The 25,912-nt window shown below is 42.5% G+C and overlaps 1 protein-coding gene across 7 annotated transcripts in view; it reads left to right on the top strand.

Annotated features, from left to right (window-relative positions):
* The first annotated feature begins 15,757 nt into the window (after positions 1-15,757).
* Positions 15,758-25,912, top strand: part of CFAP221 (cilia and flagella associated protein 221) — a 110,152-nt gene continuing 99,997 nt past the window's right edge. The window contains exons 1-3 of one of the 7 annotated variants that reach the window (XM_074399856.1): positions 15,758-15,863; positions 17,563-17,748; positions 20,739-20,839. In XM_074399856.1, the coding sequence (XP_074255957.1) occupies positions 17,610-17,748; positions 20,739-20,839 (240 nt within the window). In that variant the 5' untranslated portion in view covers positions 15,758-15,863; positions 17,563-17,609. The other 6 variants (XM_074399860.1, XM_074399855.1, XM_074399859.1 and 3 more) reach the window with 6 other exon arrangements.

Genomic DNA, 25,912 nt, shown 5'->3' with positions numbered 1-25,912 from the left:
ACCTGTCGCGAGCTGGGGAGTCTGTTAGGAAGCTCAGATGTGTTACCATATTCAGTCGTCCAAGACCATATAGGAGATGGGAACTGGAGGCTTAGGAAAGATAAATCCTTGCCTCCATCAGCGCAGCTAATAAGGGGAGGAGACAGGATTTGAATCCAGGACTGAGCCCAGGCCTGTGTCATAAAGGAAACCATATATTTCACCCCAAAATATACTTATTTGACATAATTTGAAATGGCTGTTCAGAGGGCCTCCAAACAGAAGTAGCCTTGCAAAGCTGTCTTTTGTTGGGGGGACTGCATTGGAGATGAAGTCTCCCTCGCCCAGGCTGTGGTGCAGTGGTGCCATCTCAGCTCACTGCAACCTCCTCCTCCCCTGTTCAAGCAATTCTCTTGCCTCAGCCTCCCAAGTAGCTGGGATTACAGGTGTGCACCACCACGCCCGGCTACTTTTTGTATTTTTAGTAAAGATGGGGTTTCACCATGTTAGCCAGGATGCTCTTGAATTCCTGGCCGCAAGTGATCCTCCCACATTGGCCTCCCAAAGTGCTGGGATGACAGATGTGTGCCATCACCCCCAGCCTATATATTAATCTCTTGAAATCACTTGCTATTGCCACGAATAGCTACAAATTAACCTAACAATGCCACACTGGACACTATAACCCATACACTGTAGCTTACCACGTATAACCAAACACTAATTAATGTTATTCCTGTAAACCAATGAGAATTCCTGACAAACAACTTTGTATCAGCCCGTTCCCTGTCCCTCTTTTTTGCCTCTAAAAATTCACTTGTAACTGCTGCTAATTCAGAGCAATCCATGAATCTGTGCTCCTGGATTGCAACCCTCAAGCTTAGCCCAAATAATTCTTCTACTTATATTAACTTTGCCTCAGTTTCTTCCTTTGAGGCTGACATATCTGGCATAAGTTGGCAGGATTCAGCGTGACTCCCCCAGACCACCTGGTGTTTCTCTCTGAATGCAGCACTTGGTACCACCATGAACATTTCCTCTTCAGAAGTCCCACTGAGTGTTTCAGATGTTCTCCTGCTATTTGGTTGGTAGTTAGACTTTTGGGGTCTGTTTTTCAGACCCTCTCTTTCCTTTAAGAGTGAGGGCTTCAGTCCGTCTTTGGACAAGAGGTTTAGGTAAAGAACTCTGCAGAGAACAGCCTTTTACCTGCCTTTGTCTCAGGACTGGGGTCAAAGTTTTTCTGCCTTTATTTCGCAGCGGAGGTTTGGGCCAAAGGATTGGCATTAGGCACCAGCGGTCTCACTTCACACAGCATACTTTAAAAATTGCAGCTGCTTTCCTATTTTTGAAATTTGCGCTTGATTTTTCATTTATGACCAACTGCTTTGAATTAACCAGCAGCTGGTTTTATGTACACTTAGGGGGCACTGTCTTGTGGATGTCTAGGAGAAGGGACCCACCTAACCCAGGATGGTCATAAGCAACTATGACCAAAAGAAAAAGTGGGAAGGGAATCTCTTGAGACACCTAAAGCAATTTATTTGCACACACAATCAGAAAAAGCTGGCTTTAGAACTAGGCAACTAAAATTGGAGACAACTAAAATTGCCTCCAGTGGCACCCAAAAGCCTTCTAAAACAAATTCTGAGAAAAATGACCTTCACTCAGGAGGTAAACCAAAGATGTCCATCACCAACACCTGAAGAAAATCTCCAGGTCTTTGAGCCCCTCCCTGAAACTCCTATTGTTTCAGTTCCAGAGTCACTGTGAATCACATCTAGTTCTGAACCGCGTGCTCAGTTAAAAGACTACTCAGTGAACAAGATGAGTCTCCAGAACATGCCTTTGTTGCCAAACTGACAATTGCATAGGGTAATAAAACAGTTAATTACAATATTAATGATCTTTTAAAGGGGAAATGAGTGAAAATAAGAGTGTTGAGCTTATAAAAATGCAGGGCCAACAAATTTTTTCTAAACCAGAAGTAATCCTTGACACTTACGTTGAAATACTAATATTCAGGGAATTTGCTAAGAAAGATCAGATCTGAAACAAGTAAAAATCCTTTAACTGCTCAAACTATCTGCTTTGTATCACCTGCAAGATTTACCAAAAGAAAAGAAATAAACAAAAGCATTCCACCCCATGGTCTAGTGGTGAGACTCTGGAGCTCTCACTGCTATAGCCGATGTTCAGTTCCTGGTCAGGAAACCAGTTTCTTTTGGTTTGATGTCTGCATAAATTTTGATTTTAGGGATATTACTTTACCACTTGGGAGGGTGTCTTTGGGAAAAAAAAATTCAAAAGCCAGAAATATCAGTTGTTTGTCCTGGCTAAAATCTAATAATAAGAAATTTGAAAGGATTTTTTTTTAAAGGAGCTCTATGGCCAGACTGTTAAACACACACACATACACATACACACACGTACACACATGCACACACGCGCACACACGTACACACATGCACACATGCACACGCATGCACACATGTGCACACACGCACACACGTACACGCATACAGACACACACACACATGAAGGCCTTTCTGCTTTTTGTCTTTGGAGCTTGTTTTTAGAATTTTCTTTTCCAGTGGACTGAAATCATGTGCGTGGTCCTCGTGTTTACTTCCCTTCTTAAGGGTTGTTCTCTTATTTTCTTCTACTCCTTCCTATCCTTTCTTTCTCTTTGCTGCCTTCAGTACCACAGAAGAGTCTAGGGGTGACATCTAATGATTCCAACACTTTAAGGAACAGAGGAAAAGTACCACTGCCCTCTTTTGGTGGCCTTCTGTCTTCCTGCAGAATCTAAAGAGCTGTAAACAGATTTCTCTCACATCTAAAACTCTACTCTCTTTTGTATTATGTGACCTGATCTCTTTGGCTTTTGAAGATACCAGAGATTGCTTTGTAGTGTGAGAGAGAACTTGACCTTGGTGTGTGTGATGACGGGCAACAGCTGTAATTTTGGAAGTGGCGGAGAGCACTTGTTTACAGTAAATTGTTGTTACTATAGGAGGCTACTCATTTCTTTGTGATTAGATAAGAAATAGCAAAGAGCACTATAAAAGCGTCACATGTGCTTCCCTCTCTTGGAGGTCCTGGAAATCAGTGTAAAAGTGAGATCCTTGATCTTCAAGGGTCTAAATGTTCTGCCTTCAGTTGTGCCTGCTTTTCACATATCTAAATCATTAGGTCCTAAAAACTGTAAATGCTTCCTTGGCCCTGTTCCTTAATGGGCTCCACCCTGATCCCAGTGGTCCAGCTGGAAAACAGACACTGAAATAAAAGCCACATATATAAATAAACTGGATCTCTTTATAAAATTCTATGGTAAATTCCTATAATATTATATTACCTTAATATACCTAGACTCCTTGAAAACACTTAAATACTTAAATTGTGCGTGTGTGTGTGTGTGTGTTTGTGTGTGCACGTGTATGCATGTTTGGAATGTAAATTGCTGCCTTGCTTTCTCTAAAATTTGGTAAGTGCCTGGACCATGTGGGACAAATAACCTTTAACTTGTTCCATTTACAAAGGCATAGTTTGAATCCAACTGTCCTTTTAAACCAGTGAATTTTACTGGTCTTGTGGCCAAAATTCTAAAATTAATGCTATAAAGTTTTTGTGTCTATCTGTATCTTTACATGTATGTGTATAAGTCTGTCTATAGACTGTCTACATGAGTATCAGATTGACTTATAAATAAATGAGTATTGATAAGTTAATAAGCCAAAATGCTTTTCAAGTTCACATGGCTTTAATATCTTCAGTAAATAGAGTTTAAATGCTGTTGGTGGTAAAATAAAATAGAAATGCATTCAGATAGTAATGTAGACATTTTTGCCTGGATTTCGTGGTCAGAAAGGTTTATAATAGCTCTGCTAGATATTTTATTCAATTCCCTGGGTTTACCAGGAACTGCTTTTGATCTTCTGTCTTCTGTGTGTAAGGGGACACAGGGACTTGGGACTGTGTACATAGACACTCAGCTGAGACCCTAGAAAATAAGGCCAGACAGAAATGTGGCTTGTACTAACAAAACTTTGCTTTCTTTTTTCTGAGCTGTCTCCCCATGTGTGTCCTTGGTTAAGTCATAACCTTCATTATGGCTTACTGGCTTTGGCAAGTCACTTAAAAGGTAACTTTGGTTTTTTAAAAAAAAGTTCAAAAGCCATAAATATCAGCTGCTTGTCCCCACTAAAATCTGATAATAAAATATTAAAAAGGATTTTTTTAAAGACCTCAATAGTCAAAAGTTTACTTAAAAGTTTACCTTCAAAGGCCAAAAGGGAGATTTTCCCTTGGCCCCTACAGTTTGGCATAGCTGGTAGGATCAAAGCTCTGTTCTTCTGGAAGCCACAGTTAAGAGAATCCAAGACCTGATTAGCCCTCTGAAAGTTCACTGAACAATCAACTCACAAAGCACAAATCATTTGGAGAAAAGGCATGCAAAATGTATTAACATGTACACAGAGAACCACAGAGTGATTGCCTACTCCCCAAGAGAGTACAGAGGCTTATATAGTGATCTAGTGAGTAGGCTTATGATATAGGGAATAGGGTTCATCAGTGACTGAACTCTAGTCACTAGATCACAAGCTAGAGTGGCCTTTATTGTTGATACCACAGGGAATCCAAAGCAAGAAGTTGGAGGATACAAAGGATTTTTAATTTCATTTCTGGTCAAATTTTTGCTCTCTAATTTAGTAAAGGGCATTTTTAAGGCTAGCCATGACCCTATTATGTGTCTTTCTCTTAATTTAATCTTATCAACTGTTTAGAATAAAAGATTTCTAAAATTTGTTTTTAAACTTAAGAGTCTAATTTAACATATCTTTTGGTCACTGATTAATTTTTAGTGGTATACTTATTCCAATAGCAACTCAATCCAATACAATTTTTAAAGAGGAAGGAATCCTCCTGCCCTCCAGAAAACTCACTCCCAGGAATAGGCTGAGATGGCAAAAAGCTCCTGTTGCCACAGATGGTTAAGAATGGTGTTTGCCTCCAGTAACCCACAAATTTGTGGAGGGTTCACCAGTCACAGACTCATTAAGCTGTGACACTGTGTAAGTCCTCCTGGGACTGGACTTTCCCCACAAGAGTTGAGACAATGAAAGCCACTTATGGATGGAACTTACTAAGGCAAATCTCCCAAGAGCTTAACATACTCACAGCAAAAAGTTTCCAGTTCTCAGCCATTTTCAGACTGGCCACCTGATGGGACCCAAAAATCATGCCCCCCAAAGGGCAGAGACCAAGAGAGAGTGCTCCCACTTGGTCACAAGTCAAGCTCTCAAGGACATAAACAAGACAAGAGGGGACTTTATCTAGTACCCCCTTTATGACAAACAGAAATACAAAAACAAAGGAAGACTCTTTCTCGGGAAAAGGGATCAAACGATTTGAATATTCATACCACAAAGTGCCAAAAAGTAAACCAGACCAAGACCAGCCACACAAATCCTTTTCTCTCTGTAATAAAATTTTTGCAGAGGAAACAATGATTTTTACCTTCTGCTCAACCTAATTGCATAGAGAGAGAGGCTGGGAGCCTGGCTGGTAAGAAATTCTGACCCTTATGCCTGCTGATCAGGTGCTGGATTCCCTTCACTATGGTTTCCAGAGGAGCAAAGTGGCTTTGATGATTCTGCTCACAGAGCCAGACTGTCGGGGCCAAGGGAAAATTTCCCCTTTGCCCTCAGAAGGATCACTGAAAAATCAACTCACGAAAAGACGGATTAAATTGGAGAAAAGGCATACAAATTTATTTAGTGTGTATACATAGAAGCCTTTAGAATGAAGACGCAAGCTACCAGGGAAATTGTCCGTTTTTATGCTCTGGTTCCACAAAGTATGGACAGCCGAGTAGAAATATGATTGGACAAAAAGGGTATGAACTCATGTTAACAGACTGAGCGGATACGACCAGCAAGGCCTATCTACCTGGATTCTTCTTGGCTTCTGTGACCAGCATTCCTTTCTCCTGGGTACGGGGCAGAGAGTACTCTGCAGAATGGGGGCCCTATGACCTACAAGCAAATGAGTAGGTCAGATGGTTTCTTTTTTTTTTTTTTTTTTTTTTTTGAGACAGTCTCACTCTGTTGCCAGGTGCCAGGCTGGAGTGTAGTGGCACAATCTCGGCTCACTGCAACCTCTGCCTCCCGGGTTCAAGCAATTCTCCTGCCTCAGCCCCCCTGAGTAGCTGGGACTACAGGCACATGCCACCATGCCCAGCTAATTTTTGTATTTTTAGTAGAGATGGGGTTTCACCGTGTTGGCCAAGATGGTCTCCATCTCTTGACCTCGTGATCCGCCCACCTCGGCCTCCCAAAGTGCTGGGATTACAGGCTTGAGCCACCGTGCCCAGCCCAGATGGTTTCTTTATGGCCAGTTTTTACACAGAAAAGCAGAGGAAAAGTTAGAGTAATATTTTTAGATTTTGTATTTGGCTTTGGGGAAAAGGGGTTCTGGTATCTATGCTCTGCCTTGGGGAAGAGGGCCAGTTTCAGTGGCTGACCTTTGGAGAGAACAGGACTGAGAGACAGGCGGGCAAGAGAGGGTCAGAGAAAAACTTCTGCTTCTGAGGCCTTCATTTTGGGGTATTGTTTTCTGAGTCCCCAAATCTTGTATATTCCAAAATAGCCAGAAAAGAGGAATTGAAATGTTCCCAACACACAGAAATGGTAAATACTCGGTGTGATGGGTACCCCCAAACCTCAACTTGGTGATTATGTCATCTAAGCATGTTACAAAATGTCACACGTACTCCATAAATATGTACAAATATTATGTATCAATAAAAACAAAAACAGAATAAGGAATCCTTTCTCTGTGTTTTTGAGATGTATGCAAATCTTTTTAAAACCTGAACACGCCCACTGCCAGTCTGCATCCCAAGAATGTCTTTCTTGGAGGCCTTAGATCCATCTCACTGAAATGAGAACACCCAGGAGATGGCCCCCATCTCCCTGTCTCTGTGGGGGTTCGCCTCGGCGTTTGGCTCCTCGTTGTAATTTTCTGCTTCTTAACAATTAGGAAATCGGAAACATCTTTTTCTCTTTGACAAAGACGCCTACATGTTTATAAAATGTTGTACCTGCCTGGCTATGTAAAAGGGTGAGATTTCTATCTGTCTTGACAAATTCTTGTGGATTGCCAGTGATGCACATCACAGTCTGGCTTGATGCTTCTTCAATAATAAAACAGCTTCATTGTTTTCCTCATTTTGTGGAGCAGATTCACCAGGTTGGCAAAAGATCTTATTTTAAATTATTTTTCCGATCACGACTTATGTTTCTTTGCATTTTTCCAACAGCGATAAACACTTGTTGAAGAACTAATTTTCAATCGATGAATAGTTACTGAATGCCTACATCTGCGCTATGCTGAGATGATAGAGACGTGAGGAAATTGCCTTTGGCAGCCCCAGACCCATATAAAGCCAGGGTGCTATGATAGCACCCCCACCCAGGAGGCCCAGAAAGATGACTGAGGCTAGTGTTCAAGATTTAAGAGACTTGCATAATCACATATTTAGTAAATCTAATGGATGGCTGACATTAGCAACTGCAGAATGTATGGTGGATGATATTGCAAACTGTGATAAATTCTAAAACAGCATACAAAAAGAGACCAGGCCAAGTTTGGAGGATTAATGCATTAGCTTGAGTCATATCAGCCATCATTTTTGCAGGTGAAATACATTTGAATACCAACAATGTTGTAAGGTTCAAGTTAACAGAGACATCTCTTGGTTTTACTGTCCAGCCTTCATTCCCCCTTCTTCCGGTATAAGAACCTCCTTTCTGCCACTCTCAGACCATGTAACTTGGGTGGGGCTTTCTCCATGAGCAAGTCCAGGAGTGAGCACATGACTCAGGCCTGGTTAAATAGCTTCACCCCATCCCCTAACCAAGTAACCACAGTGATTTCCTTAAGGATGGGCACAGGACTCAACCTGGATCAACAGGAGTAGCACCAAGAAAACCTGTATGTTAGCATTCTGATCAAGCTAAAAGCAAGATGGTAGCCTTTTCTATAGCATGAGGGGATCCTGGCTGAGAATGAAGCCATCTTGACTGGGGAGAACCAAGAGATGGAGTGGAACAAAATCCTGATACCTTCATGTGGCACCTAGATAAAGCTGTAACTGAAGCTTCTCTCTCTCTCTCTCTCTCTCTCTCTCTCTCTCTCTCCCCCGCCTCCTACTCTGCCCCCTTCCCATATATTTCAACTGTTTAAATCAATTTCCATAACTTGTAACTGAAAGAACCCTGACTTAGAGAAGGCTTTCTGGTGAAGTGATCTTTGAGCTGAAGGGGCTGATTTGGGGCCAGGTGTGAGAGTAGGGGGTGGTGAGGGGGAAGGAGAGCTCTGGGGAGGAAGTGAGAAATTGGCTTCCCCTGCGTGTCTGGGCCTAAGGTCTTCACCAAATGACTACACAGGTGCAATGAACTTGCTCTGCCCCTTTGGGTTTTGAACAAACCAAACAAAACGATCTGCCCTCTCCTGAATGTCAGCTTTACTGGGAGCTGAGCTAATGTATCATTGATAAGCCATAAATAATGGGACAAGCATGATTTCCTATTCAGTCCTGAAGTACAAAGGTATAACGCTAACATTTTAATGAGGTTTTTATGGCCCAGGCTGACTGTTTACACTTTGGAGTGGACTGGCTTTCTCAGGAAAGCAGGTTTTTCTTTACCCTTCTTATTTCCCTCCCCCATTTGTCAGCATCCTTCTGAATATTTATATGCATTATTATAGTCAACACAGATCAAATAAAAGAGAGCAAATAAAAACCATGCCTGCAAGACACTGTTACTAGTCCTCCCACGGCCTTATCTTCACTGGATGGAGCAAAGAAAGGTCAGGTGCACCCTCTCCACCCACAGACTTCCCACATTTCTGTCTGATAAGACCTTTGAAATAAAGACAAGAATGGTGACAGCAGACAAAGCTCGTTTCAAAAGTCCTGACCCAAACTGGCTTAAACAGCAATTAAGCTGTGTCTTGGCTCACACAATGAGAGTGCAAACACAGAGCATATTTCAGGGTGGACTCATGCATGGACCAGCCTCTGTTTGACCATGGCTCTCTTGGCTTTGCCCTCCTTGGAGTTGGATAACCTCAGGTTGGTGACCAGGTGGCTACAGCAGTTCTGTAGCCACACATCCACAATTACCCCTAGAAGAACAGAGACTGTGGTATTCTCTTAAGATGCTTACACTTGGTTGGGCACAATGTGGCTCATGCCTATAGTCTCAGCACTTTGGGAGGCCAAGGCGGGCCGATGACCTGAGGTCAGCAGTTCAAGACCACCCTTGTCAACATGATCAAAACATGTCTCTACCCAAAATATAAAAATTAGCTGGGTGTGCCAGCACACACCTGTAGTCTCAGCTATTTGGGAGGCTGAGGTAGGAAAGTTGCTTGAACCCGGGAGCCAGAGGTTGCAATGAGACAAGATCATGCCACTGCACTCCAGTCTGGGCAACAGAAACTCTGTCTCAAAAAATAACAACAACAAAAGAAATGATGTTGACCCTCCTCCATCCAAAGGTAGAGTCTGTTTCCTCTTGTTAGACCTGGGTGGGCATTCGAAACTGCCTCAACTAATGGATGAGGTGGGCGTGAGGATGCATGGCTGGCTTCCAAGGTTAGATCATAAAAAGAAATACAGCTTAAGCCTGGCTCTCTCCTGGGACGCTTGTCCTTGGGACCTGCGGCCAGGTTGTGAGGAAGTCTGGCCACATATGACTGTGTTGGCTAAGAGCCTCGTCAGGCTTCCAGCTGGCGGCTTTAGTATCAACCACCACATGATGCTGTGGGCAGCCAGAATATCCTTTTTTTGCCATATTTCAAGTTGATTATTTAGAGAACTGCATATAGGAATAGTTGTGAATGCTGTCCTTTTATAAAGGAAATTTTTATCTATCTCTGATAGTAAACAGCAGATGCAAGCAGAGGTTTTTCTCTGAAGCCTCTTTATCTGCCTAAAGATGGATGAAGGTTTGTTACCTTCCCAAGACAGGTTAACATAGGCAGTCACCTATTCTTTTGATGACTGTTACCTGAGAGACCTTATCTGGATAATAAGATAACCTTTGCTCACAGTGCCGTGCCTCCCATAGTTTGTCACCAGCATTTCCCAGGAGCCTTTAATTCTCTTTATATAACTCAAAATACTATGTAAGTTTCTAGACCTCATTGGGTTATTGGGTACTCACTTTCCTGTGATAACTCTGTGCATGTAAATAAATTGGTATGCTTTTTCTCCTCTTAATCTGTCTATTGCCTGTCTATTTCAGACCCAAATCTTCAGAGGGCAAAAGGAAAACATTTTCTTTGCCTTTTTGATGGCTTTAGATGATTCTACCTTCCAGCTTTCATATCTTCCACCTGGAGCCCCAAACATCCATGGAGCAGAAACAAACCATCTCTGCTGTGCCTTGTCTAAATTTCTATCCCAGAAAAAAAAAATTAAAAAAAAAAATAAAGCGTTATAGTTGTTTCAAATCATTAAGTTTTTGAGTAATTTGTTACAGAGTAATAGATAGTAAACACAACATAATTTTTTAATTCTGCAAGGTAAAACCTGTTAACAACACAGTCAAATGACAAGCTGGAAACAAATTTTGCAACAGTTATCACAAAAGAAAAGATGAATGTTTCTTTTTTTTAAAAAAATTTTTTATTGCATTTTAGGTTTGGGGGTACATGTGAAGAACATGCAAGATTGTTGCATAGGTACACACATAGCAGTGTGATTTGCTGCCTTCCTCCTCCTCACCTATATCTGTCATTTCTCCCCATGCTATCTCTCCCCACCTCCCCACCCCCATCCCTCCTCCATTTCCCCCCAACGGACCCCTCCACGTGTCCATGTGTTCTGTGTAGTGCTCCCCTCCCCGTGTCCATGTGTTCTCATTGTTCAACACCTGCCGATGAGTGAGAACATGCGGTGTTTGATTTTCTGCTCTTGTGTCAGTTTGCTGAGAATGATGGTTTCCAGGTTCATCCATGTCGTCCCTACAAAGGACACGAACTCATCATTTTTGATGGCTGCATAATATTCCATGGTGTATATGTACCACATTTTCCCTGTCCAGTCTATCATCGATGGGCATTTGGGTTGGTTCCAGGTCTTTGCTATTGTAAACAGTGCTGCAATGAACATTCGTGTGCATGTGTCCTTATAGTAGAACGATTTATAATCCTTTGGATATATACCCAGTAATGGGATTGCTGGGTCAAATGGGATTTCTATTTTTAGGTCATTGAGGAATTGCCACACTGTCTTCCACAATGGTTGAACTAATTTACACTCCCACCAACAGTGTAAAAGTGTTCCTATTTCTCCACATCCTCTCCAGCATCTGTTGTCTCCAGATTTTTTAATGGTTGCCATTCTAACTGGCATGAGATGGTATCTCAATGTTGTTTTGATTTGCATTTCTCTAATGACCAGTGATGATGAGCATTTTTTCTTATGTCTGTTGGCCTCCTGTATGTCTTCTTTTGTAAAGTGTCTGTTCATATCCTTTGCCCATTTTTGAATGGGCTTGTTTGTTTTTTTCTTGTAGATCTGTTTTAGTTCCTTGTAAATTCTGGATATCAGCCCCTTGTCAGATGGGTAGACTGCAAAAATTTTTTCCCATTCTGTCGGTTGCTGATTCATTCTAATGACTGTTTCTTTTGCCGTACAGAAGCTGTGGAGTTTGATTAGGTCCCATTTGTCTATTTTGGCTTTTGTTGCCAATGCTTTTGGTGTTTTGGTCATGAAGTCCTTGCCTATGCCTATGTCCTGAATGGTTTTGCCTAGGTTTTCTTCTAGAGTTTTTATGGTGTCAGGGCTTATGTTTAAGTCTTTAATCCATCTGGAGTTAATTTTAGTGTAAGGTGTCAGAAAGGGGTCCGGTTTCTGCTTTCTGCACAGTACTGGGAGATAGTACCAAGGTGCAGGGCCTGATATAGAAAGAAACCCAGGAAAAGCCTCCCTGAGGAAGAAATCCTTAGTAGAAATCAGACAAGTTTCGGGTTATTTTGTTGCTACAGAATAACCTACTATCCCAAAACTCAAAGTCATGAACCAACATCATTTATTATATCTTCACAAATTCTGGTGTCAAGAATTCAGGTAGGACTCTACTGGGCAGTTAAAGCAGTCACAGACCCACCAGACTCAAGGGGAGGGGACAGAGATCCTGCCTCTTCATGGGAGCAGTGTCAAAGAATTTGCAGCCAGCTTTCACTCTCTATGCCAGGCAAAGGGGAGGTGGGGGAGCAAAATGAAGCAGTGGGAGGAGAATGTGGAGTAAGGGGCCAGCAGCCAGGTCCTGCAAAGCTCTAAAAGAGTGTTATGGATTTTTTTGCCAGCCACTGTGGCTTGCACTTATAATCCCAGCGTACTCGGGAATTAAGGCAGGAGGATAATTTGAGTCCAGGAGTTCAAGACCAGCCTGGCCAACATAGCGAGACCTTGTCTATACAAAAAGTTTTTTAAAAAATTAGCCAGGCATGGTGTCATGCACCTATAGTCCTAGCTATTCTGGGAGGCTCACTTGAGCCAGGAGTTCAAGGCTGCGGTGAGCTATGATGGCACCACTGCACTCCAACCTGGGCAACAGAGAAAAACCCTGTTTCTGTGGGGGAAAAAAAGTGTTAAGGATGTTAAATCTTATTTTCTGTACAATTTGAAGCCACCAAGGAGTTTTAAGCAAGGAAATTAATGGCTCGCCCTGTACTATTGAAGCTTAAATCTTCCATGCCTTTTATCACACTTGTCTCATTGCACTCATTTGGCAGATGCTGGGACACCTTTGTGTTCTGCTATTGTGAACTCTAAGTGAAATAAGTGTAGACCACATAAATAAATGGATTAATAATTGATTATCTAAAACAGCTATAACTGTAGGGCACCATCAGTTTAATGATTCTCAAACTTTAATGTGCCTATGAATCTCCTGGGGCATCTTATTAAAATGCAGGTTTCGGTTGAGTAGCCTGAACAAGGTCTGGTATAGCCCAAAACTCTGCATTCTTGACAAACGCCTGTGCCACAGTTTACACCTTGAGAAGTAAGTGTCCAGAAGTCATTATGTGACAGATGGAAGAAAGAGAAAATGAAAGGCAAGGACCAAACAAATAGAAGTGAAATGATATTATCCAGGCCCAGGGTCTTTCTGTCTCCTTGTTCTCCTGTCCTTGTCGCCTCTTAAACACTCAGACTCCTCATGGTCTCTGATGGAATAATCACTTCCTGACACTAAGAAGTCCAGAAGGAGAAAGCTACCGTGTCTATGTGTGTCTTTCTTAGGCGAAAGAAAGTCTTTTCCAGAGGTCCCCAGAAATATTTTCCTGTCCCTATGACCAGAATGGGGCTACATACCCAGTCCTTACTAAGTCATGGGCAATGTGGGAAAGGGATTGGGAATTCCATGATTGGCCTGGATTGCTTTGCTTTGTTTTGTTTTGTTTTGACACAGGGTCTCTCTCTGTCACCCAGGCTGGAGTGCAGTGGCATCATCATAGCTCACTGCAGCCTCCAACTCCTGTGCTCAAGCAATCCTCCCACCTCAGCCTCCTATGTAGCTAAAACTACAGGTATGAGCCACCACATAGGGCTAATTTTTAAAATTTTTTTTTAGAGATCAGGTTTCGCTATGTTACACTGCCTTGTCTCAAACTCCTAGGCTCAAGTAATCCTCTGCCTCAGCATCCCAAAGTGCTGGGGATTACAGGCATGAGCCACCACATCTGGCCTGGCCTAGATTAATCAGGGTCTACCTTTAGAACTGGGAAATGGGGAGAAATTTAAGTAAAGCTGTGGTTCCATTAGAAAACAAGTGGAAGTAGGCAACCAGCAGTGTCCACTACACTATAATATTCAATTGGGTTAACTGCTTATATAGAGACCTACGGGTTATCTATATACAATAGGAAATTTGGTAATTTTTCTTAAAAAAAATTAAGTACAAATTAAAAAGTGTTACCAAATATCCATTAAGAAGCATATGGAATCTAAGGCAGGAAAATTGCTTGAGGCCAGGAGTTCAAACCCAGCCGTGGTAACACAGCAAGATTCCCATCTGTATAAAAAATAAAACGAAGTATATGAAAACAAATACCTCATGATTTGCGCTGGATGGAGAGGTCTGGGACTGTGGGAAACATAGTACCTGTTCTGAAATCTGCAGCCTTGGGGCAACAAAACAGAAAGAACTAAAGCGACCTACTCTATAAACAAATGAGTTGTTTCACCCCTTGGCCAACAGTTACTGAGTAATCAATATGGACAAAGAATTGTATCAAGGTAGGCGGGCGCGGTGGCTCACGCCTGTAATCCCAGCATTTTTGGATCACCTGAGGTCAGGAGTTTGAGACCAGCTTGGTCAACATGGCGAAACCCCGTCTCTACTAAAAATACAAAAAATTTACCAGGCGTGGTGGCAGGCGCTTGTAATCCCAGCAACTTGGGAGGCTGAGGTAGGAGAATTGCTTGAACCTGGGAGACGGAGGTTGCAGTGAGCTGAGATTGCGCCACTGCACTCCAGCCTGGGCAACAGGAGCATAACTCCGTCTCAAAGAAAGGAAAAAAACAAAACAAAACAAAACAAAACAAAACAATTTGGGAGGATCCTAAGACAAAGTGACAAAGTACAGTTCCCTCCCCTAAGAATTCTGCAGTTTCAGTCACAGACACGAATCATGTTGGGTGCAATACAGAAAGAGATAAAGATGGTGGAACAAAGTGTTACAGAAGCCCAGAGGAGGAAAAGAGTCCTTCGGGATTGGAGGGTTAGGAGGAGAGTGGGGAGGAAACCTTATCTAGAGCTAGCCTTGAAAGATGGGAAGGTTTTTAGTAATACTGGTGGAGGACAGAGAGGAATTGAAGAATGGGAAGATGGAAAAAATGAACATTTCCCATTGGGAAAGAGCAGCGAAGGAATATATGCATCCAGCACAAGTGGCAATGTAGGCAAGACTGGACTCTTACTATATCATCAGCATGAAGCCACAAATAACATCAAGTAAGTATCAAAGCCGGACAAGGAGGGAGTGAGATAAGGACAGCTCCTGGGAAAAGAGAAGTCTGAGCTGTCTTTGAAAAAAAATAATGTTCATGGATGAGCAGGGTGGAATGGACAGGTTAGGAGGTCGGGGGAGCAAGGGCGGTTTCATGTTTACAACCCCTAAATATCAGTATCCAGGACAGACACGGCTTCTTCAATGAATACATTTGCACCAAGTAAAAAAGAGATGGAGGAAGAATCTGTTGATGAAAAGAGACCTAAAAGATACATCAATCTATTCCAACGTGTAAATTGCATTTGAATTCTGATTCAAACTTGCAAATTCTAAAAATAAATATGACATCAGACAATTGAGTACTGGATATTTGAAGATGTTAATAAATTATCATTTTTTAATGTAATTCGGTTACTTTTTTTAAAGAATCCCTATCTTTTGGAGATATATTTTGAAATATGTATGGATGAAATGATATCTGGGATTTTCTTCAAAATAATACAAGGAGTCAGGGAAAGATACGAATGCCACGGGTGTGGCCAGGATTTGATCATCGTTGCAGCTGGGTGTTGGAGGTCTATTTTACCATTAGGTCAGCCTTTGCTTGTGTCTGAAATTTACTGTAACAGAAAATGTAAAACAAACTGCAAGAAAGTGGCGTCTTGAGTGATGCCTGTCAGGTGAAGCCCCGCCCACTGGCGCGCGCGGCTCCGCCCCGTCCGTCCTCGCTCCCGTGCTGCGCTCTTGCAGGGTACCAGTGTGTGGTGTTTGCAACTTTCTCACGTCCCCTCGGGAATCCATTCGCCTCCCAAGCCATAAGTCGCGCTATTGATTCATCGCCAGACCAGGTAAACTGCTCCGAGCTCCCAGAAGTCACCCGCCGCCTCTGGTTCTGGCCCGCAGCCTCCCGGCTCCCCCCGCCCTAGGGCGTTTGGTCGCGCCCGGCCTCTAGCCCTGGGAGCGCGTCCGCGTCGCCATGGCGACGGTAGGAGCCGGCGCTGGCGCCAGCAGAATCCCTCCCGGGAACTACCCCCACGGTGAGCGGCCTGGGACCTGGGGCCGGGTGGCTCAGGGTCGGCCACGGGGGCGCTGCAGCTGAGCTCCTGAGGCGGCCGAGCCCCGCAGGATGTCCAGCCGCAAGTCGGCCGCGGCCGGGGTCCGAGGAGAGGCCGGGCCCAGAGGGTGACAGAAGGATAGGGGGCGGTGCGCGGGCCTTAGCAGGCGTGGGGTGAAAGGTCGCGGAGGGAAGGAGGCGCTTGGCCGGGGTGAGAGCGCCTGCAGGGTAGAGGATGGGGCGAGGGGACGAGGGTGCTGGGGTGCGACCCGTATCCAGGCTTACCTGGCGGTGGGCGAGCTGGCGTGTGGGCGGCGTGGAGACGGCCTAACTCCTGGGCCTGCCTGAAGCACAGGGGATGTGAGGCTTTGGGAGGAGCTGGGCTGTAGGGTGAGCCTGGGGCGGCGTAGAAGGGCTGAAGGGAAGGGGAGCAGGTGAGGAGGGGCCCTGCAGCCTTCAGAGATGTAGGAAAAGTGGTGCGAGGGGAGGGGAGGGGGAAACTTCATGCTGAAAGTGATGGTTAAGCGCCTCCTTCCCGAGATTCACTGCATGCTGCGAGATGCTGTCTGTCTTCTCTGGAGTCTGATGCTGTGGGCCAAAAAAACACACAATGATCCACACTATTTAACATTCCATTTCAGGGGCTTCACCGACCAGCCCCATGGCCTGCACAAGGGCCCCAAGTTAAGAGATTTAGTTGTGGAATATATAAAGGAATGTGAGATGTAAACTGTTGTTAGAGGGCAATAAATTATTAACACCAAATGAGTAGTAGAAGCAGTGATTGCTAAAGAATTAACATTCTTTATGTGTTGGTATCGCCATCAACTTCATGAAGAAAGTGGAACTTAAGATGAGTGTGTTAATGGAAGGCAGGTGGGGACACAGGGTTTAGCATGAACTGAGATTCACAGAGCTCCTGGAATGTCCCCATGTCTATGTGCCTGGACTGCCTTAGGCTTCACCACCTTCTCATCACCCCCTCCTCATCACCCCCTCATCACGCTGTTAGCAGAGGGATGGAGGAAGGTGACTCTGAAATGCCAGTGTTGTGTCATCAGTGCCTCCACGTGTTAAAGGCTTCCATAGTCACATAGTCTAAGAAACTCATTTGGAGAAATCTCTCAAAGAAGAGTCTTACTTTATGTTTACATCATTATTTTCCAGACTTGTTTGACTGAGAGCCTTTATTTTTCCCTTCTAGAGCCCCTGCAATGAGCTCAAGAAGCATCTCAGACATACATTTCAGTAAGAGCTCTTGGGGAGAATCAAGGACCACAAAAGGGTTTGGAGCAGTGGCACAACATTGGGTTGTGATGGGTTAAGTAAGAAGATTAATGGGGCAGCCATGTGTGGGAATGGAGTGAGAGGAGAGACAGGGAGGGCATGAGCCACAGTAAAGCAAACAGAGACGAGGTGCATTTATCAAAGAAAGAGAAAAAAATGTGCATAGTTTCTCATGGGTGATTATACTGCTGCTGTTTCCTCCCCAGGACATGACCTTTGGCTCTAAAAAGAGGATTCCATTTTTCATGATAAAATGGCAGTGGTGAAAACCCCCAGCAGAGGACTGAAAAATGCTAAAGAACCCTTTAATAATGCATCGCCCCACCTCTTGAAGAACCTAGTGGAGGAGCCCAAGAAGAGAAGAGAAGTACCTAATCACCTCCTGGAATCAAGTAAGTGTCTAGAAGACAGGTTTGATTTACAACTCACATCTTCCGGAAAGCATAATAGAATTTTTAGAGCTGATTTAGCTATCTCATTTTATAGGCTTCTACTAATTTTTACTACTAAGAACAGTAGTTCTGCTTAGATCCATCTGCCTAACTGGTAGATTTTTGTGGTTATGTAAATTCATCAAGTTCTGTTGCTTCTACTTCCTCTAATGTCTTTCCCGTCTGCTCCCCCTGTCTTGTTTCTCCTGTTCAGCAGGCCACTGGGACTCCTCCCCAGCCACAGTCTCCTCCTGTCAGTTTGCTTTCCAAAATCCTGGCTGGCTCTTATCCCTAATCTGCTCAAACTCCCAACAGTCCCCTTTGCATGCAGAATAAAGTCACAATTCCTTTGCTTGACACCCTTCACTGTCTGATCTGAATCTGCCCACCCAGCACCATCCCCATTGCCATGCCCCACTCATTTCTAGATCTGGCTACGTGAGGTTCCTTCCTATCCTTTGGACCACACACATTTTAGACCTTTCTGCCTTTTCATGCACGTATCGTGTGGCCTAGAAAGCCTGGGAAATCCTATAGCTATTATGGAAAAGGATAACTATTTTGCCGACATTTTTCCCATTCAATCCACACAACAGTATGTCATGAGGTATTACAGAATACTCCTACTGTTTATTTAACTTTTACTATTTGATTTCCTCTAATTAGAAAAACAATGTGATATAGAGTAATATTAAAACTTAAAGCTCTGAAGATTTATCACTCTGAACGGTAAGTCTCAAACTGCTTTTGGTATGATGTCAATGTCCCTTTCAAATGGCTGAGCTCACAAAAGTGTCCAGGTCTACAGGAATTTTCCCAGCTCTTTATTTATTTACATTTTACTCTTGAAGAAGGCGAAACTCAAAGAGACCACATGATTTCCCCAACATGGTACACCTAGTAGGTGGTGAGCTGGTGTTCAGCCACCAGAGCCCTGGGTCCAGCTCTTGACCAACATGCTTGGTTGCCTTCCACTCATCTTTCAAAGCACATCTCAAATGTGAGAACATAATATTGTATTTGGATATGGTTCTTTTGTCACTGTAGAACGTGTCAAGTGAAAATTGGTATACTTGACCATTTCTGAGCATTAGCAGAAAAATGCCAGTTTTATATCTACTTCATGGCTCTAAAATAAAATCTTTAAACATTTTTTAAAAAAATTACAGAATAGGCTGCGTGCAGTGGCTCATGCCTGTAATCCCAGCATTTTGGGAGGCCAAAGCAGTTGGATCATTTGAGATCAGGAGTTTGAGACCAGCCTAGCCAACATGGTGAAACCCCAACTCTACAAAAATACTAAAATTAGCCAGATGTGGTAGCAGGCACCTGTAATCTCAGCTACTTGGGAGGCTGAGGCAGGAGAATCACTTGAACCCAGGAGGCTGAGGTTGCAGTGAGCCAATATTATGCTACTCCAGCCTGGGCTATAGAGCGAGACCCTCCCTCTCAAATGAATAAATAATTTAAAAATTACAGAATATGGTAATTTCGGTGCTTAAAGATGACCAAATAATAACCTGTAGAGATTATCAATGCCCCTGCCACACCAACCTTAACCCATTCTAGCTGTTCAGTTTGGTGCAAGTTAATGTCAGTGACAGCTCACCTGGCGAGAAGAAAAAAACACCAAATGTTTCCCAACCACTTCAGATGTATCCTAGAATCATAATGATCAAAGGGATGGGGTGAGGGGTCTGTGCCTCACAAGATTTGATGTAGTCAGAGTCAAAAGGTTATTTGTAAGAAGGTGGACAGTACATTCATAAGGAAGGCAGATTACTGGTTGGAATCAGACAGACCTGGGCTTGATTTTTGGTTTTTGTTGTTTTTTGTTTTGTTTTTTTTTGTTTTCTTGAGACAGAGTATTGTTCTGTTGTCCAGGCTGGAGAACAGTAGTACAATCACAGCTCACTACAGCCTCCATCTCCTGGGCTCAGGTGATCCTTGCAGCTCAGCCTCCCATGTAGCTGGGACCACAAGTGCACACCACCACACCCAGCTAATTTTAAAATTTTTTATAGAGATGTGAGCTCACTCTGTTGCCTAAGCTGGTCTCCAACTCCTCTGCTCAAGTGATCCTCCTATCTCAGCCTCCCAAAATGCTGGGATTACAGGTGTAAGCCACCATGCCTGGCTTTGATTTTTGATTACCAGCTGTGGGTAAGTTGCTTAACCTTGTTAAGTCATACCTCCTTCATCTGTAAAGTAAAAATAATACCTACCTCATAGGACTGGAGTGAGGATTATAAACAAATGTATGCATAGCACTTCCTAGCACAAAGCACTTCCATATAGTGGGTTCTCAGTATCTCCTCCACATGTCTGCTCCTGCCTCAATAAGAGCTGGGAAAATTTTTGTAGACCTGAACACTTTTGTAAGCTCAGCTGTTTAAAAGGGACATTAACATTACACCAAAAGCAGCTGAGACTTACTGTTGAGAGTAATAACTATTCAGAGCTTTAAGTTTTAATATTACTCTACATCACATTATAATTCTAATCAGAGGAAATGAAATAATAAAAGTTAGATACACAGTAACCAAATTAAGTGTGTGGTGTTTGGATACTTTGAGTTGCGTATTCATTATGTAATAGGTCATCCAGTGCTAGGCAGAGCAAAGACAGGTCATATGCTTTTTATGAGCTGACATTTTATGACAAAGACATGTACAAAACGTGTGAAGAGCAAATTATTTTAGTAGGTAACAGACAGTCTACCTGAATTTGTATTGTAATGAGAGTATCTCCTAAATAATGTTTAAAAATAGAGAAGGAGTTCAGTTTATTTAGAACAGATAATTAATCTTGTTGACAGCTAGATTCAATATCTGTAACTTTCATATGCTTCAAATGCCCTAAATCAAAGAAAGCTATGTTAATAAGGATCAACTGTAATTTAATATTTTCTTTGATATCTCATGATGTGCTTATCTACATTGTTTTTATAGAAGTTTATGCGAAACTTGTAAAAAATAAGGTCATACAGGCAAAACCTGGCATAATACATTTTGGAGGCTATCAAGTAGAAAAACAACACCAACAGATTCTGGTAGGTACTTTTTAAATGGGATAATTAATCATCATAATGAAATGACACAAATGTTCTGCATTTATATTATTCACTTATCTAAGTAACAGCATAATCAGCCATAGTGCAAGTATAAATTGGGCCAGAAAGGTAGTTCTATGATGAGAAACTTTAAGGTTGCATCAGTGTCTTGGACAAGTTATTTTACCTTCTGCTAAAGGCTCCCCCTATACTCTTTCCAAATAGGTGTCATTGCTGAGTGAGTCTTAGGGACCAGGTTCTGTGCTTTGTGATTTACATGATTTAATTTCATCCTATGCTAGCTCTGTGGAGGCTGCATTATTGCTCTCATTATAGATAGATAGATAGATAGATAGATAGATAGATAGATAGATAGATAGATAGACAGACAGACAGATAAGGAAACAGATATTCCAAAAGGTTAAATAATTTATTCAAGGACACAGAGCTGCTAAGTGTCAGGCAGAATTTGGCTCTTGGGCTGCCTTTCTTCAGATGACTCTTGCTCCAGTCCTGTAGCACCAGGAAGAGGGGTGTCCCTTTCCTATGTAGCTCCAGCCAGGGCTTTCTTTTACCTGCTTGGGTCAGATGCTCATGCCTAATCAGTCACTCTGGCCAGAGAGGATTTGTCTAAGTCCAGGGCAGTAGGGGTCAGCCCCAATGAACAGACTCCTGAAAAGACAGCTGAAAGGCTGGACTGCAAAGTAGCCAAAACCTATAGCAACTGCGGTTTAGCACAGAGCCACACTGAGGCCCAGCCCTTCCTGGGTCCCCTTCATTGATCTAGATGTTGACTGGGGTGGGCTCTGCCATATTACATGGTCCCACCTAAGCATCCTGTGCATAAATGGACCTGAACCACCTCGGTGACTTCACCATGATCCCCTAGTCATGTCTGGCAGGACTTCTCAGAACTACTCCAGCTGGGCCCTAGATCCGGGCCACCCTGGCCCCATGTGTTGTTGGGGAGGGGTGAAGGTGGGCTCTCTTTACATGCACCCTCTGAGACTCTGCCCTTGTGTGTGATGCCCCCCTGCTGGCCCTGTCCTCAGCCACCACAAGACTCTACTTTTAGAGTAGAGCATTCTTAAAAGCCGTATCTTAAGGTAGATCATTTTAAGAAAGTTCTAAGTATCACGTTCGATTGTTTAGAGTAAAGCAAAACCCTGGAGGAAACTGACAAACAGTAAAGCTATTGGGAAGGAAATTTCTGTCAGGCAGACCCCAAAGAACAGAGGAGAACACGGTTTCCATGAATCCTTACACAATGAAATAAGTAGTGAGAATAGATCAGGGGAGGAAGCTGTTAGGTGCCAAGTATTTCCTCTTAGGAAAAGGGTTAGGATTTGAAACTGTTATTAGTAACTTCACCCATCAACCTCCAAGGTCACACTTTTTACAACACAGCATCAAAGACCAAAGTTAATGATTCATTTTGAAATCTACTGTTCCTGGTTATGAAGTTTGCTGTCTGTGTTGCAGTAGGATAGATCTAAAATAATTATGACTCATTATTGCTCACTCTTTATAAATGAAATACATGTCAGAAGCTAAAATAAAATTTTATTACTTGCTCCTTATGCTTTCTTTCTTTTCTTACTGTTTTATTATCATTTATTACTATAAATTTACCCATTTACAGTATATATACAATTCAATAATTTTTAGTATATTCTCAGAGTTGTGCAACCATTGCCACAATCTAAGTTGAGAACATTGTATTGTTGTGAAAAGAAAGCCCACATCCACTTTCAGTCATTTCTCATCCCCCATTCCCATCCCACTCCCACCCGGGGCAATCACTCATCCAGTTTCTGTCTCTATACGTTTGCCTCTTCCTGGACATTTCATATGAATGCAGTCATACAATACATGATCTCTTGTGACTGACTTAGTTCACTTAGCATAGTGTTTTCCAGGCTCATCCAACCTATAGCATGTAGCAGTACCTCATCCGCTTTTATGGCTGAACAGCATTCCATCATGTGGATAGATCACATTTGGCTTGCTTTTGTGGATGTATTTTCAGTTCTCTTAGAGATATACATAGGAGGAGCATCGCTGGGTTGTACGGTTTATTAGCTTTCTGTAGCTACCATAACAAATTACCACAAATTTAGGATATTAAAGAAATAACTAACAACAAAGTCATAAAGCCTTACTCCTGTATTTTCTTCTAAGAGTTTTATAGCTTTAGCTTTTATATTTAGGCCTATAGTTTATTTTGAGTTAATTTTTATGTATTGTGTGAGGTAGGGGTTCAATTTCAATCTTTTGCATGTTCTACTGTTACTTATTGAAATGACTATTCTTTCCCCATTGAATAGTCTTGACACTGTTGCTGAAAATCGATTTATTTTAAATGATTTATTTCTTTTTTTTTTTTTTTTTGAGACGGAGTTTCGCTCTTGTTACCCAGGCTGGAGTGCAATGGCGCGATCTCGGCTCACCGCAACCTCCACCTCCTGGGTTCAGGCAATTCTCCTGCCTCAGCCTCCTGAGTAGCTGGGACTACAGACATGAGTCACCATGCCCAGCTAATTTTTTGTATTTTTAGTAGAGACGGGGTTTCACTATGTTGACCAGGATGGCCTCGATCTCTTGACCTCGTGATCCACCCGCCTCGGCCTCCCAAAGTGCTGGGATTACAGGGTTGAGCCACCGCGCCCGGCAAGGGTTTATTTCTGAACCCTCAGTTCTACTCCATTGATCTATATGCCTACACTTAAGGAAGTACCACACTTGATTACTGCAGCTTGTGGTAGGTTTTGAAATCAGGAAGTGGGAGTTCTCCAGTTTTGTTCTTTTTCAAGACCATGTTGGCTATTCTGGGTTCCTTGCAATTCCAAATTAATTTTAGCATCAGTTTTCAATTTCTGCAAAAATATTTTTGGGATTTTGATGGGAATTGCATTAAATCTATAGATTAGTTTGAGGAATACTGCAACCTTAAGAATATTAAGTCACAGTTCTTTTTTATAATAAATGTTTTATAACTTTTACTACTAGCCTTAGGATATTTTCCATCTGTGTGGGTTCAGAAAAGGAGGGCTCACCCTCCTTAAAATAGACTCTCCTCAAAATTATGTAGTCATAATTAGCTTGCTAAGAGTCCCGTAGTTTCAAGAAATATTGAGGTTTTTTTCTTACAGGGTGGCAACTATTAAAGTTAATAATTAACTGTTAAGTTTAAAAGTTGCTATTCCAAAAAAAATTAACAATATAACACTTTTGGGTCACAACATAGCTTTTTGAAACTGGCCTCTTTTATTTTTTTTGCTTAGCATAATGTTAGTGATTCCAATAATGTTACTAAACTTAAAATTATTTTAGCCTTCTCATAATTTTAATCATATTATTGCATACTTTACTACTTATTTCTTTAATTCCTCTCTTTTTATCATTTATCATTTATCAGAATATCATTTTGTTTTCTCTAATGAAGTTGCAATATCTGGTTGATGTTACCTTGTTTCTAATAGAGTTAAGGGTTTTCTTCTGTTTAATTCCACCCACAGTTGGTGAGAGTCCCCATTATATGCCAGACAAAAGTGTTGAAGCATTATGGGAAATGCTAAAGTGAACAAAATCAAGGAGTTTTCCAAGTAGCAGAAAGGGTTTCAAAACCACCAAACAACTTGAACATGAGACTAGGCAAGCAAGGTGGCATGAGGAAGTCAGAAGAAAATGTTCTGTGGAGAAAAGGCACCCTCTCGCCTCCATGGGAGGGTGTTAAAAAGGCGTATGGAGGAGAGGCCATTGGGGATAGCCCAAAACCAAGTAGGAGGTGGGGAGAAGGCATTCGGGGCCCAGAGGAAGACATGCAGGGGCTGGAGTTGAGCCACGGCGTATTTGGAGGCTGGTTTGCCTGGATGGCAGGGCTCTGGAGTGGGTAATGGAGAGGGTGGGACATGCGGGTTGGGAAAGCAACATAAATGTAAGGAGTGTGCATGTGATTCAGAAAGCAGCAGGAAGTTAAGGAAGCATTTTTGAGAAGGGTTATGATGCACTTGAGGAAGATCAACTGAGTGGAATTTTAGAGGATGGATGTTGTTCTCAACCCTTTCTTTCATTAGCATCCTCTAGGTAGACATCAGTGAGAGAAACTAAAAACTAAGGAATAATGTTTTGTCAGGTAGGATTGAGCTTTGGCAGGTTGCGGCCATCGCAATGTCTAAGATTGCTTTGTCCTCCCAAGAATCAATTTTCACTTCCTTTCCTTGTGTGATTTCACCTCTGTTGAGAATGCGTGGGGAGCAAGGGAGTATGGTTTAGTTATTAAAAAAGATATGAAGCCTGAGCTCAACTTCACTCTGCTGCAGAACGGAGGCATGCCTGTCTTTCATGTTGCTGCTTCCCCAGCACCTGGTGCAGTGTCTGACATGCAGAAGGCACCCAACAAGCACTTGTGAGTGAAGGATGTGGAATTCACTTTATTATAAGAGTTGTGAGTTTCCTAGAATAATGGCAGAGGCTCACCAATTCCAAGTAAATACAATGTTAAGTCTGGGTGATCATGCTGCTTCTATCAGACATTAAATCAAGCAGAAATAGATAAAAGTGATTTCATCTCAGTAACATTCTGGGAAATCTTACGAGGGCCAGTCCCCAGTTTCTACCAGCAAAGTGAAACGGAAGCCTAAGGCAATTACCTTGAAATTCTTGCCAAACAAGGGGGAGAATCCAACACCTGCTTTTATCTTGGTTTTGCTACAGGAAGCTGCAAATTGTCCAAGAATGAAATGACGGACTGTATGTTTAAAACCACAATAAATTGTTCATTAACATTTGAGATCAATCCAGATCGGATTAAGGATCTGAAACATTTTGCTTGCATTCATATTGAAATCAGTTTTTCAGTTTACCTTAAAATTTGAAATAAGGGTCTTTGGTTTTCCCAAAACCAAGTCCCCTTAAATTTGTTTTTACCTTTGTGGAGTGATTTGGTCTGGGAAATAATTATTAATACTCCATCTGCTGGGCACAGTGACTCACACATGTAATCCCATCACTTTGGGAGGCCAAGGCAGGCAGCTCATGAGGTCAGGAGATCGAGACCATTCTGGCCAACAT

The sequence above is a fragment of the Saimiri boliviensis genome, chromosome 5 (genome assembly GCF_048565385.1).
Source record: "Saimiri boliviensis isolate mSaiBol1 chromosome 5, mSaiBol1.pri, whole genome shotgun sequence".
NCBI lineage: Eukaryota > Metazoa > Chordata > Mammalia > Primates > Cebidae > Saimiri > Saimiri boliviensis.
This window is presented reverse-complemented; position numbering and strand designations above follow the sequence as displayed.